Source organism: Siphateles boraxobius, unplaced genomic scaffold (assembly GCF_051911475.1).
Source record: "Siphateles boraxobius isolate OS27281-9 unplaced genomic scaffold, OSU_SipBor_1 7, whole genome shotgun sequence".
Lineage (NCBI taxonomy): Eukaryota > Metazoa > Chordata > Actinopteri > Cypriniformes > Leuciscidae > Siphateles > Siphateles boraxobius.
In genome coordinates, this window is record NW_027509197.1 from 41,160,001 (window position 1) to 41,174,424 (window position 14,424).

Below are 14,424 nucleotides of genomic sequence, written 5' to 3' on the forward strand. Positions count from 1 at the left end.
TATTTTTATGAATTCTTACAATGCAATGTTGTGAAAACAACATGTGTGTGTGTGTGTGTGTGTGTGAGAGAGAGAGTGTGTGTGTGTAAGAGAGAGTGTGTGTGAGAGAGTGTGTGTGTGTGTGTGTGAGAGAGAGTCTGTGTGTGTGTGTGTGTGTGAGAGAGAGAGTGTGTGTGAGTGTGTAAGGGAGTGTGTGTGAGAGAGAGTGTGTGTGAGGTGTGTGAGAGAGAGAGAGTGTGTGTGAGTGTGTAAGGGAGTGTGTGTGAGAGTGTGTGTGTGTGTGTGTGTGTGAAAGAGAGAGAGAGTGTGTGTATGTGTGTGTGTGAGAGAGAGTGTGTGTGAGTGTGTGTGTGTGTGTGTGTGTGTGTGTGTGTGTGTGTGTGTGAGTGTGTGTGAGTGTGTAAGGGAGTGTGTGTGTGTGAGTGTGCGTGTGCGTGAGTGTGTGTGTGTGTGTGTGTGTGTGTGTGTGTGTGTGAGTGTGCGTGAGTGTGTAAGGGAGTGTGTGTGTGAAAAAGAGAGTGTGTGTATGTGTGTGTGGGAGAGAGAGTGTGTGTGAGTGTGTAAGGGAGTGTGTGTGAGTGTGTGTGAGTGTGTGTGTGTGTGTGTGTGTGTGTAAGGGAGTGTGTGTGTGTGTGTGTGTGCGTGTGTGTGTGTGTGTGTGTGTGTGTGTGTGTGTGTGTGTGTGTGTGTGTGTGTGTGTGTGTGAGTGTGTGTGTGTGTGTGTGTGTGTGTGTGTGTGTGTGTGTGTGTGTGTGTGTGTGTGTGTGTGTGTGTGTGTGTGTGTGTACAAATGTGAACGACGCTTGGGACAGTTGACGTGCCGATTGAAATACTCAAGTCTTCAGTATTAAAGACACAAAGGGAAACTCATTACTCGTTACGGACGCACGCAATCAAACTAAAATATGTCAGAAGTATCAGGTATCATCTCGAACACAGTGAGTTATGTCTGAGTGAATGTGAACAGTTGAGAAAGAAAACACATGTGTGTCCGTATATTAGATCAGTGCATTCACTCTTAAAGGGACAGTAGCCGAATATTCCTGCCGTCGGTGTTTTACTGTCAATCAAACAACAAACAATAACTTCTCTGAATAACATTTGTAACTTTAACAAGGATTTATATATTTTTCATGGCTGGTAAAAATTATTTCTGGCAGGTCAGTTTTCTGAAGTCATCGGCCAATGACAGGTGTGGTAAAAAGTTAGTTATTGAAGACCGAGCTGCATGAAGGATGACAGCATTAACGTTCTGGGATTGTTTTTGTTAAATATTTAGGCGTATGGATGGACTGAAATTAATTTTACATGTAGGTGTGTTCCTGAATATTACATGTACAGTATAGAAGTATAAAATTCACATCTAAACCCTTTATTCAAATATTATTATAGATGTTGTAGTCATATTGCGTAGTTGTGCTTGGAGTCGATTGTTTGATCTGTGATAATAACGCTATGAAACATGACAAACATCATTTTTGTCCAGCCTGTCATACAAAGAAATTATGAACACATGCTAAAACAGAGAATAAACCAGATATTAATAAGTGATTATGTTGTAGTCAATGCTTGCTTTTTCCTTTTTGCATAGTAGTTTGAGTTTTTTAGCCAAACACTTTTGGTATATTAACACCTTAACCAAGTTTAGTGATTGTTCTTTCCTTGTATTTAACATATTTGATGAATTAATCGATCTTGTAGTGTCATTAAAAACAAATAACCCCTCTGCACGTCACTTTTGTACATCTGTAATATCTAGGTCTAGAAAAAACTAAAAAATATTGAAATTTTACTGTAACAAATTTTTTTCCTGGCTCATCCTAAACTCTAAACTTCATAATAGGCCAGAATTTTTTGCAAAAAAGAATACTATTTTCAATTTCATTACTTTGATATATTTTCAAAATCCTTATAGCACTCCTTAAATAGAAAAAAGTTAAATAGATTTAAAAAAAAAATAAGGTGTAGGCTGTACTTCACTCTTTGTAAACGACACAGTTGAAAGCGACAAGCACAGAATAAACACTAAAAAGACATCCATCTGAATATTACAGACTTTTATTTGCATTACAAAACAAAAATTGTGCATTCCAAGACGTCAACATACAAAAAAAACACTGCATGACTTTAAAGCATTTGAGCAGAGATGTTACAAGAGTGTGTCTCTGTTACGTGTCACTCAAATCCTTGGCCCCGCCCCCGGCCACGCCTCCTCGCCATCCTCATCCGTATCAACAATCTTCATCAGAATATCAGTGGTGCGGTTTACAAAAAGAGGATCGTGGGCACAGAAACAAAAAGGGCTTGTACGGTCGTCTGCATTTTTTTTAAATTTTTTTTTTGGTTGTCCAATCACAATGCGACTTAGGTCATATTTTTCCGTTAAAAGTTAAACAGCGAAAAGACGTGAAAAAGAAGGCAATGTGGAATGTACAGTGCATAGAAGTGAGGAGAACGAGTTTCATGACGATTCCGCCTGTTTCTCCTGTTCGATGGCTGTAAAACAAGAGCAAACAAAGTGTTATTGGGGTCAATAATCATCATTTCTTGTTCCTTCCTCATAAGGAAAGTGTGCGGATTCTTACTTTCTTTTGACGGCAAAGGATTTTTCTCCTGAGTTTCTGTTTTCTTCAGCTTGGTTTTGTCAAAGCTGGTCACTTCCTCAAGATTTGGCTTGTCAGACATGTTTGCAGTAGGTCTGAAAAGAAATGGATTGCTATTAATGTTGAGAAAGACACACACACACACACACACACACACATGACGATCTCCATTAATATTCACATAAGTGACTGAAAAGTACGGGCTTTTTCCAAATATTTCCCAAAAATTTGGTATTTGGTTAGATATTACGTTTAATGCATGACTAAATAATCTAAATATGCTTTATAAAAGAACTAAAGACCAAAAGTGCAGTAACGCAGTAAGTGTGGTAAAAGGAAACGCTGCTGTTGCATCACAGTCTTGAGAAACCACCGCCCTTTCCTGCTCATTCTCTCATTTTTCACTTCATATCAACGTTTCCATCAGGAAAAACATTCTTTCTGCTTTTGCACTTATCTGAGCATATTTATCCGAACAATTATGCCATATTTGAGGCGTGGAATGTAAAAAGTGATCACGCTTAATCATTCCTGAACAAAGAAAATACATGCATCTATTGTCTCTGATATACATAAATCGCAAAAATCACATAATCTAGCGATTAACAGTCACATTTCCTGTAAAGCGGATGCATTTATGCCACAAATACATTCGCCAAATGTGCGCGTGAGAAAAGTAGCGTGTAAAAAAAACTAATCTAGAGTATAATGAAGAGATTATAAACAAAAAAACGCATGATGTTATGCTATATAAGAGTATTTAAAAGGCAAAAGAGAGATTCTAGCGCTTACCAGAGTGTGTGTTGGTAGTTGAAGGGGTTTATTCTCCTGCAGCAGTGTGAGGGAAAGCGCAGAATCACAGCATTTATAACCAGAGATATGCAAATCACGCGAGTGACGTCACCCGACCGTTAGATGAATCATTACTCCGCGGAGTCTGCGAGAATCTATAACACAGCCAACTATATGAGGAAAGCATTTTAGTCCAAGGAAGTACGGAAATATTCAGTTATTTGAGAATTTAGCAGTGAGAAAACGTACAAGGAAGTCGTATTAGCGTATTAGCGTCATATGCTGACTTTGAAGTGAACGACGCCCTCTGTTGTGCGACACTGACATCTAGTGGACACTACAAACATCACATTCGCCTTCTTGGACTATGCCCTACAAGAATGCTATGTAGACTACTGTTTTTGTGAAGAATAAGTAGTAGCCTATATACTTTTGAGTATGTGTAGCAGAAGAGTAGGCAAGATTTGGTACAAACTAGTCGCTAGGTCACGTGCTTCTTATCGCCGTTTAAACTGCCCTGTCAATCATCTTGTCACAATTAAAATCGTCCACATTCAATATAATTTAATTTCCTACTGTTTTGGAAAGAAATGTAGTAGCACGCTGATCTGCCAGTCATGAACTCTCCTCATTGCGTTCGCATAATAATGCATTAAAGATAATGACCAAACGTATCTTAACAAAAGTTCACAATGCTGTTGCAGATGAAATATAATACGGATAACATTAAATAAATATATTTTTGTCAGATAAGATACTGATAATTAATCATTTAAACCCCCTTTATCTAAACCTATGATCTAAACCGTCGGTCTCGCACATCCGCCATGTTTGTAGTTTTTTAACACGTTTTATTCGTGTTTGTAGTTCTAATCGATGCATTTCCGGATTCTAATCGGGAAAAGTAGATACACCATCCGGGTCTCTTTGGAATACTCATTTCAACATAGTAAGATTTGGGACACACTAAATCTAATTCTGAATGGCCTACTTTTTAGGACGAATTGTATGCGAATTGGGACCCAGATATGGATATTTTCACATGGGAAAAATGTTTTATTGTGTGTCTTAAAGTAGGCTACTTAAAAAGTGTTCATAATAGCCTATAACAAATAAATAAACTGAAAGAGTTTTTTTATTTTATTTTGGATATTCACACAACAAGATCAGAACTGAAGATGTTTGTACTGGAAAACAAGACAAAAATACGGAAGAACATTGTTTCTTCTTCTTCTTCTTCAGTGTTTACATTGATTCTTTTATGGAAATAAACGGCAAGCCTCCTGCATTTTGTCAGTTAGGCAAACGCTTAATAATGCTAACCGCTAATGCTCAAAACAAACAAACAAACAAATAAATAAATGAACATTATTATGCGCTAAGTAGATCACATCAAACATGTATAACAGAAAGCATATTTCAGTCTAGAGTGTAACAGGAAGTGTGTGAGATCATTTCCTGTTAGCTGCTAGCATACCGCAGCAGTTCCTTGCTAAATTTGCTGACTTATTTTATTTAATGATTCAAAAATAGGAAAAATCTTCTTGTGAAATGTTCCTTTGCACGATATCTCTCGTGTGTTTGTATGCGTGCAAAGAGAAGCATAAGAGTTTCACAAAAAGTGAGTTTCTGTTTTAGATTTTAAAAATAATAATAATTAGCTATAATGAAAAAGTTAAAAATACAGCATTAATGACCGTGTGGAATTAATCCTCTAGTCAACAATTTAGCATGTTTCTGCATAGATTTGTGATGATAAAAATAAGGGGAAAATGATCCATTGTGAAATATAAACAGAATGTGTGTAAAGAGAAACTGTGACGTTTGGACTGGTGTTGCAAATAACTTTAATAGTTTAAATTTACATTTTACAAGATTGTACAAGTGAGTTTCTGCCTTAGATAAAAATAAACACAGGTAAATTACAACAAACTAATTAAAACATTAGCGACCAAGTGAAGGATTAATTTTGTTCTACAACTAACATTTACAATCAAGTCCCATTAGTTAATAACAGTTAAACTATCATTAAATAATTGTTACAGTTATCATTGTTAACGTTAGTTAATCAAAATACAACTGTTTTTTAGTTTCATGTCATCTCACAATGTAAAACATTATTTTCATGATTTATCACATTTTTTTCAACTTCTGTGTTAGTTTACGTGGGTCAGATAACATAAAATTTGAGTTTCTGTTGATTAAACCAATCTTTGTATTAACTCAATTTTTTTAATTTCAATGAATTTAACATTTTCAGGCAACCAGGTTACTTAATTTTTTTTAAATTTAAACCAACAATAGAAACTTTTTTTTACAGTGCAGGATCATTAAATAATATTCATTGATAGCTCTTTGATTTTAATAATGTATTAGTAAATGTTGAAATTAATTAACATTGACTGAGATTAATAAATTCTTTAGGAGTATTTTATTGTTAGTTCATGTTAACTAACTTAGTTAACTAATGTTAACAAATGAAACCTTATTGTAAATGTATATGTATAATGCATATATATATATATATATATATATATATATATATATATATATACGTTTATTACATCACATTTCCTGCCTTTTTATCATTTTGTTTTGAAAACTAGAAATGCTCCTTGTGAAATGTTCATTTGTTTGCAAAGAGAAACATTTTGTTTCTCTTTGAAGAAAATAGAAAGAGATTTTGTTTTAATATTTTTAATTTTACAGTGTAAAAACTTCCACCTATTTCAACTTTAAAATTTAAGTTCAGTTGCTGCCTTAAAAGTTGAATCAGCTTGTTTCTACAAGTCATTTCAACTTAAATTATATTAAACTGACTTAAAAAATAGAGTTAAATCTCGTTTGACTTACTGATCGTAGAGTGAGTTTCTGCCTTAAAAAAAATAAAATAAAGTACAGAACTCAATAATTTGTGACCAAGTGAAGAATTAATCTTCTAGTCATGCTTGAAATGTCATGTAGCCTACAGTATAAGTGACGTCCGGCCTAATCGACATCTTCACCCTTTATTCAATTATTATTAAAGATTTTAGTCATATATGCAATATAAAAAGTTGTGCTTGTTTTATTTGTGATAACGCAATAAGACATGACAAATTGTGTGACATCATTTTTGTCCGGGCAGAGAAATTATGAACACATGCAAAAACAAGAGAATCAACCAAATATTAATAACTGCTTGTGTTTGCTTTTTCCTGTCAGATTTTTGTTTTAATGTGCATTTATTTTTAATGTAGCTGCATGTAGTTTATTAATTTAGTCAGCAAACCAAGTTTAGTGTTATGTTCTTCCCTCATATTTAATATATTTTCTGTAACACTTTACAATAAGGTTCATTAATTAACATGAATTAAGAATGAACTACAACATTTATTACGTAAGTTGATATAAGTTTTAACATTTATTAATACGCTATTAAAGGACAATTCCGGCGCAAAATGAACCTAGGGGTAAATAACACATGGGTCGAGTCGACCGTTCTCTGGGATGCGTTTTCATGATAATCAAACGTACCCAGTTTTATCGTTAGTTTTAGTTTAACCACAGATTAGCTTATAATGCTAGTGTACGGGGCATAGAATAAGTAAAAATAAAAATCGCCAGTTAATACTACAAACAAGGTTCAAAATAGCCCCACACTAACACGCTAGCATAATGAGGGTCTCTACCTGCAAACCGAAGCATTGAGAACTTTGTAAGTGTACAGACAGTTTAATAAGAGATACTTTATAAAGACAGTACACTTCGCGTATACAAGCAGGAGCCATCAATGGTAAACAGTTTCGACCGGTCAAACCACGAACGCCGTGCTACGTGCTGGTCGATAGTCACATTTCAGCTCATGTAGAACGGCGCTCGGGGTTCGACTGGTCTTGTAGGGGGTCATCACTTCTGCACATCAATTTTGCATGATATTAATTGTGTTTCCGTAGCTCAAATCAGGTTCATGCATCTACTTTGTCGTGAAGTATCGGCTATAGAGGTCGCTGTACATGGCCTGGTTGTCGACCCGTACGGCGTTGCGCAGGGATTGCCAGAACCAGGCCTCGGCGGACGAGGAGCGGGGCCACTCGAGGATGCTCCGGGAACACAAGCGTCTGCGCAGACGCAAGAAATGCGAGTGTTGAAGAACGGGCTCCAGAAGCAGCAACACGATCACGTCCTCGTTCTCCTCCAGGAGGCGCTGGTGGGCCAGGAACACGGCCAGCTTGAAGGATCCGCTGGTCACGTAACTCTCGGTCAGCACGAACACGGTTTTGCGGCTGTGCTGGATGCTCTGGGTCAGACTGTCCAGCACCGGAGAGCCGGGGAGCCAGTCCCGTTCCTCCAGGCAGATCGGGAGAAAGCGCTCGCCTCGTTCCTCCAGCTGCACCCGCAGGTGATTCAGCACCCATTCGGAGACCTGCAACATCCACACGTCACTGACAGGAGCTTACAGGGGTAGTTCACCACAAACAAATGAAACATACCCCATGATTTACTCTCCCTCAACACATCACATACTGTACGTGTATATGACATTCATCTTTCAGATGAATACAATCAGTTGTATTAAAAAATGTCATGGCTCTTCCAGGCTTTATAATGGCAGTGAATGGCTGTTTCTGTTTTGAAGTCCATAAAAGTGCATCTATCCATGATAAAAGTGCATCTATCCACCATAAAAGTGCATCTATCCATCATAAAAGTGCATCTATCATCATAAAAGTGCATCTATCCACCATAAAAGTGCATCTATCCACCATAAAAGTGCATCTATCCACCATAAAAGTGCATCTGTCCATCATGAAACTGCATCTGTCCAACATAAAAGTGCATCTATCCATCATAAAAGTTAATCTATCATCATAAAAGTGCATCTATCCATCATAAAAGTTCATCTATCATCATAAAAGTGCATCTATCATCATAAAAGTGCATCTATCCATCATAAAAGTGTGTCTAGCCATTATAAAACTGTGTCTAGCCATTATAAAAGTGCATATATCCATCATAAAAGTGCATCTATCCATCATAAAAGTGCATCTATCCATCATAAAAGTGCATCTATCCATGATAAAAGTGCATCTGTCCAAAATAAAGTGCATCTATCCATCATAAAAGTACATCTACCCACCATAAAAGTGCATCTATCCAGGATAAAAGTGCATCTATCCAGGATAAAAGTGCATCTATCCAGGATAAAAGTGCATCTATCCAGGATAAAAGTGCATCTGTCCATCATAAAAGTGCATCTATCCAGGATAAAAGTGCATCTATCCAGGATAAAAGTGCATCTATCCATCATAAAAGTGCATCTATCCATCATAAAAGTGTGTCTAGCCATTATAAAATGGATCTATCCATCATAAAAGTGCATCTATCCATGATAAAAGTGCATCCATCAATAAAGTGTATCTATCCATCAATAAAGTGCATCTATCCATAATAAAAGTGCATCTATCCACCATAAAAGTGCATCTGTCCATCATAAAAGTGTGTCTAGCCATTATAAAATGGATCTATCCATCATAAAAATCTCTCAGATTTCATCAAAAAGATCTTCCTTTTTTTCGAAGATGAATGAAAGTTATGGATTTGGAACGACATGAGGGTGGGACATTTTTGGGTGAACTAACTCTTAGTTTATTTTTCAAACCCCACTGGCAGATATGTTTATGGGATTGGTGCTTTGAAAGTATCTGTATAATAATATAAAGCACTATAGAAATAAGGCAGACTTGACCTGCTCGTCCTTGGTGTCATAGGTGACGAAGGCATCGTAGAGGCAGCTGTCAGAGCTCAGGTGCTGATAGCCAGTGAATCTGGCTTTCAAATAGTAGAATAAGTAGGAGACGTCCCAGTAGAAAAGGTGCATAGCGACAGCCACGAAAGTGGTGCATATAATGCACGCAATGGAGAGGAAGTATACCAGAAAGGCCAATTGGTCATCGATGCATTCTTTAATGTCAAATTTTATTACAGGAATACCTTTTCTCTCTTCTGGCATGGCGCACGTCACTCCGGTCACCAGTCTAGGGATTTTTATGTTGGTCTTATAGATCCACAGAATAAATTCAAGTAGGTTGCATGTGCATTGGAACGGGTTGCCGTTGAGCCACAGCGTCTTCAGGTAACTCCCAGTTTCAGGTGGAAATGAGGACTGGTTGACAGTTATGAGCATGTTGTGACTGAGATCAAGCTCTTTAAGGTTTACCGCTCCCTGTAGCAATCTATCGGAGAGCTTAGATATTTTGTTATGCTGGAGATCGAGGAACTGTAAAGTGGTAACATCACCTGAGAAATTACTTGATATTTGAAAGATCTTGTTGTAACTTAAAATGAGCTCTCGGAGGTGTGGGAAATGTCTCAGCATTGTCCAGTTCAAGTTCACCAGTCCATTGTGGCTTAATCGCAACCTCTGAATGCTTCTGGGAAGAAGAGTATAAACTCTATTAGGGATTCTCTCAATACTGTTGTAGGATATGTCGAGATAAGTCAGATTGGTCAAGTTTGCAAAAAGCCTGTCGTAGGTTCTGTCATTTTCCCTCCACATTTTGCCAAGACTATTGTACTGGAATTGCAGCTCTTGAAGAGAAGCACTTGAGATGGTTTTGGTGGTTAATGTTTTGATTTTATTGGAGCTCATGTTCAACACCTTCAAAGAGGGCAAATATTGGATAAAATTCAAATTGTGCGTCACACCTGGCACAGTGAAATAATGGTCGTTGTAACTAAGGTCCAGCACCTCAAGACTCTGTAACTCTTGGAAGGCGTGATCGTACGCCAGATCAATTTTGTTGTAGGACAAATCTAGGTATTTGAGACCTGGAAGCAATGTGAAGTCGGATCCATTCGGAGCTGTGGCAAAGCCATTCATGGAGAGATTGAGGCAAGATATGTTCCCGTAACTCTCAAACTGTTGCGGAGAAATTAGGAATAGGTTATTTCGACTGAGATCCAACACTCGGCCCATGGCGTAGCACTCTGGCTTCACAAGAAATTTTGGAACATCGTAAGAATGATCTTTAGGGTTAGGTTCTGACAACGAGAGGGATGGGGATTTGAAACCAATGCCTGCATATTTTCTCAAGTCACTACTTACGATCACCGGGTAAAATCTGTTTTCCGAAAGATAGAGTAGTTTAACGTGTTGGAATTTTTCAAATATTTTCAAATTTGCACGCACAATGAAGTTTATCCCTACATCCAACACAGAGAGATTTTGTAAGCCATACAGAGAGCGGAAGGTGTCCTCTTGGATTTCTCGAAACACCAAACCTCGAATGTGCAACTTCCTTAGAGAGGTCAAGTTTGCGAAGCTGGGCGATAGTCTAACCGTGTCCGGGTAACTCCTAAGGGCATAGTTAAACGAAAGATCTAGTTTGGTTAGTAGTGGCAGATTACTCAAGAAAACATCCGCTGTAACAGCTTGGGACAAAAAATTAAATGACAGGTTGAGTTCCTCAAGGTTTGAAATGTTGGCGAGCCAACTGGGATCTATGGATGTGATCGAATTCCCTGCGAGGTACAGAATCCGCAGCTTTCTAAGGCCGGAAAAAGCTTGTGGGTGGATTTTAATAGAAACATTTTTACAAGGAACACATGGATACGGAGCATTATAACACCGTGGACAATTTCCTTGGATTTTTAGACATGTCAGATTGTCGAGTCCTTGGAAATCATGCTTTCCGACGTACGCAATTCTGTTTGAATCGAGCTCAAGAGTCCTTAAAGACCCCGGTAATCCTCTGGGCACTTGAGTTAGGTTGTTGTACGACAACCTAAGATCTTTCAGTCTCGTCAGGACTGAGAAACTTCCATTTTCTATGCGATAAACTCTTGAGCAAGGATTCCAGTAGTAGCAGTTTTTCGAAAGATGAAGACGTGACAGATTTGGCACATGCACAAAGGATGTCGAGTTTAACCTGGTGATCTTGTTCACTTCAAGCAATAGTTCCAACAGGTTTTTTGGAAGATTTTTTGGTACGTATTTTAGACCGATCCCGTTGAGCTCCAGTGTACGTAACTTGGTCAAATTCAAAAACTCCTCGTCAGCAATAACAACCTTACCTTCCCTATTTGCCCAGTTCAGATTTAAAACGGTCAGATTCGCCAGGGGTCGGAAAACTCCCGATGTTAAGTTCTTGATGTTGTTCTCTGATAGGTCAAGGCTGGTGGCGTTTTTTACGAGGGCTGGCACATCTTTGAGTCCACGTCCACGACAGTTCACCACAATCGTCATCTCAGTTTTGTTCTCATGTATATCGCAGGGTTGAGTCTTCAGGGACCTCACGTCCATTTGGCACAGGGTTAGTGTGATCTTCAATGTCATAAAAAGCCAGACTTCTAATTTTATCACCTGTGGGAATATGAAACAAAGAGCTGTTTAACGACATTGCGCAAAGACAAAAACATTGTTAACACTTTTACAATAAGGTTCCATAAGTTAACATAATTACAATGCAAAATTAAACAAAAAAGGTTTATTATTAGATAAATATTTACTGATACTGTATACATAAGTAGCCTTCTATCAAGAAGCTCTCAATTACAATAAGATTCTGATCTACAGGTAAAATAAAATCGGTAACACTTTACAATAAGGTTCCATTAGTTAACATTAGTTAATGTATTAACTAACAATCAGCAATACATTTGTTATAGTATTTATTAATCTTTGTTAATGTTAGTTAATAAAAATACAGCTGTTCATTGTTTGTTCATGTTAGTTCACAGTGCATTAACTAATGTTAACCAATACAACCTTTGATTTTAATAACATATTAGTAAATGTTGAAATTAATGTTAACTATCTTTAATTTTCTATTTTAAGGAAACATACACAGTTTTGAGGCTTGAATTGAGGGACCGATTAAGCTGATAAAATGAAGGAAAAAGGCTACCTATTTATTTGAAGAAAATTAGTCCAATTATGCGGTTTTATTTAGAGACACCATTGTTAGTTCCCCCACATGCTTTGCACATGGCTGGAAATGAAGAGTAAATATTGAAATAAAGTTTTATTAAAGTGTATGTGTTTTTGAGTAAAGGGAAACATCTGTTAATGTTTAATGTTCAGTGATGTTTGACATTTGAAAGATTTCTGTTATGTTGACGTTTTGATCTTTAACATTGTGCAGAAGAGTGTCTTATGGTTAGATGTATTAATATTCTGAAGCATGTTGCTTTGATCATTGAGCAATAACTTTGCTAATGATAGTGCAGTAACAGGTTTGTTGCTGTGCTAGAGGCATATAGTCTTTATAATTATACAATATAACTCAAAATCAAATATAAACAGTTAATTTCCATTCACTCTAATTCACACACTTTTGAGAGTCAACTTAAAATAAAAAAGGATATTTCACTAAAAATATTAAATTCATTGGGTCATAGACTAAATAATTTAGGGGACTTTACATGATGTATTCAGCTAGATTCCATGAAAGAAATCAAGCCTTAAAAATGACTGTTAAAAGTGTGAGAGTTTTGACAATGTACACATTATAAAAAAACTAATTGGCAGTTAATACATTAATTGACAATAACTAATGGAACCGTTTTGTAAAGTGTTACCGAAACATTAGTCCTTATTAAAGCAATGTATTGCATATTCTTGTCTCATTAAAACCAAAAATTACCCCAACATCAAGTTATACAAGATCTCATTTATAACTCATTTAAGTTAGTTTAATGTAATTTAAATTGATATGAAACATCCAAGTTGATTGTACTTAAATGTAAGGCAGCAACTTTTTACAGTGTATATACAATGAATACTACTACTAATAATAGTAGAAATAGAGTTTCTTACCATGGTAGCAATGTCCCTGTGCAACCAATGCAATGCTTAAACCCAAAATAAGCGAATAAGGGTCTGGTGATGCACACAGTTGCATTTAGGAAACAGGAAGTTTTGGTTTAACTGTTGAACTATTTTAACACTAATAGATTTCTAAGTGTTGCGTGTCATTGCCAGCTGTCAGTCCACCGACTAATATAAACCGTTCCATTTCTGTTTAATGACCACAATCAAAATTGTCTGATGAAAGTCTTTTGTTTGATGTCTTTTATCGTTGGTCATATCGTACTGGTCGATGTGGATCAGTGCAGCCACAAAGTTTCCATTGTAAGAGAGGAAGTTCTGCCTACTTTGTTCCTTCTTCTCAGGGACATGATTTCACAAATCACATGCACTTTACACACGTTAGAGGCTCTACTTCAGAAATCGAAACTGGAAAAGAGCTTCCATGCATCATAATTTAATTTCAAAATGCATTCCTGTTTTGCAAATGCAAAACATCATGTTTATGCTCAGAATGGTCAGTTATTTATCTGTAGTTGTTGTGGTTTTGGGAATCTGTATAAGAATGTGGTATTTTAAAGGTCAAGTGAATTTCTCAGTGGTAAGGATAGTTTCCTGTATCTACTGTAAAAATGCAGAGTCACTGTAAGTCAATCATTTCCTTATAAAAGTGAAACACTGTGCAAAGCAGTTTGTTATTTTTTGCAATTTTGTTTGTTGACACCACTGCCACAGAAATAACACCAATGGAAATTATAATAAAATTTGTATTTTTTCTAATGTTTTGGCAGAATATAATCGACTATCCTCTATTGCAAAACCGTGATAGTATTTCTATCATATCAAAGGCACTAGAATAATGGGGATTTCCACTATGATTATGATGAAACTTCTAAAAATATATTCTATAGCTGAATTAGGGGAACTTTCAACCCTTTCAATCCCAAACTCCTTTTGATCTCATTAACACATGTATATCTGACACATAAATGCAAACATTCTGTCTGTATGTTTTTTCCAACATGATAAACTTGGCGATGGAGATTTCAGAACAATAAAATGATGTTGTTCCTCATAAACCAAGATACATTTACTGGAGAAGCAAAATGACTGAAGATATTAAGTCTTGTTTAAAGTAAAAATATCAAAATTAAGAGAGTTTATGCATTAAAATCTTTTTTCCCCCCTTTAAATTAAGTTTATTTTTCAGACCCACTGGAAGATTTCTTTTTCTTCTAA

General features: G+C 36.6%; 1 protein-coding gene across 2 annotated transcripts; it reads right to left on the reverse strand.

Moving 5' to 3' along the window:
* Positions 1-2,040: 2,040 nt before the first annotated feature.
* Positions 2,041-13,526, reverse strand: LOC143723964 (thymosin beta-11-like). 2 transcript variants are annotated; one of them, XM_077216920.1, is made up of 6 exons: positions 13,195-13,526; positions 9,124-11,739; positions 7,355-7,800; positions 3,396-3,428; positions 2,586-2,716; positions 2,049-2,496 (listed from the first exon to the last, which is right to left on the reverse strand). In XM_077216920.1, exons 1-6 carry the CDS (start codon positions 13,195-13,197, stop codon positions 2,462-2,464), a joined length of 3,264 nt encoding a protein of 1,087 aa, XP_077073035.1. In that variant the 5' UTR covers positions 13,198-13,526; the 3' UTR covers positions 2,049-2,461. The 2 variants fall into 2 exon arrangements, with proteins under 2 accessions (XP_077073034.1, XP_077073035.1); XM_077216919.1 differs by lacking the exons at positions 7,355-7,800; positions 9,124-11,739; positions 13,195-13,526 and having other exon boundaries at positions 2,041-2,496; positions 2,586-2,698; positions 3,396-3,536.
* Positions 13,527-14,424: the final 898 nt, after the last annotated feature.

What these genes read in the sequence shown, in the direction of transcription:
- LOC143723964 (XM_077216920.1), bottom strand. An exon ending in AGCCGATACTTCACGACAAA is followed by an intron (nt 3,429 to 7,354) that starts GTAGATGCATGA and finishes CTGCTGCAGGAG; the next exon opens with AATAAACCCCTTCAACTACC. An exon ending in AACTACCAACACACACTCTG is followed by an intron (nt 2,717 to 3,395) that starts GTAAGCGCTAGA and finishes CAACATTAATAG; the next exon opens with CAATCCATTTCTTTTCAGAC.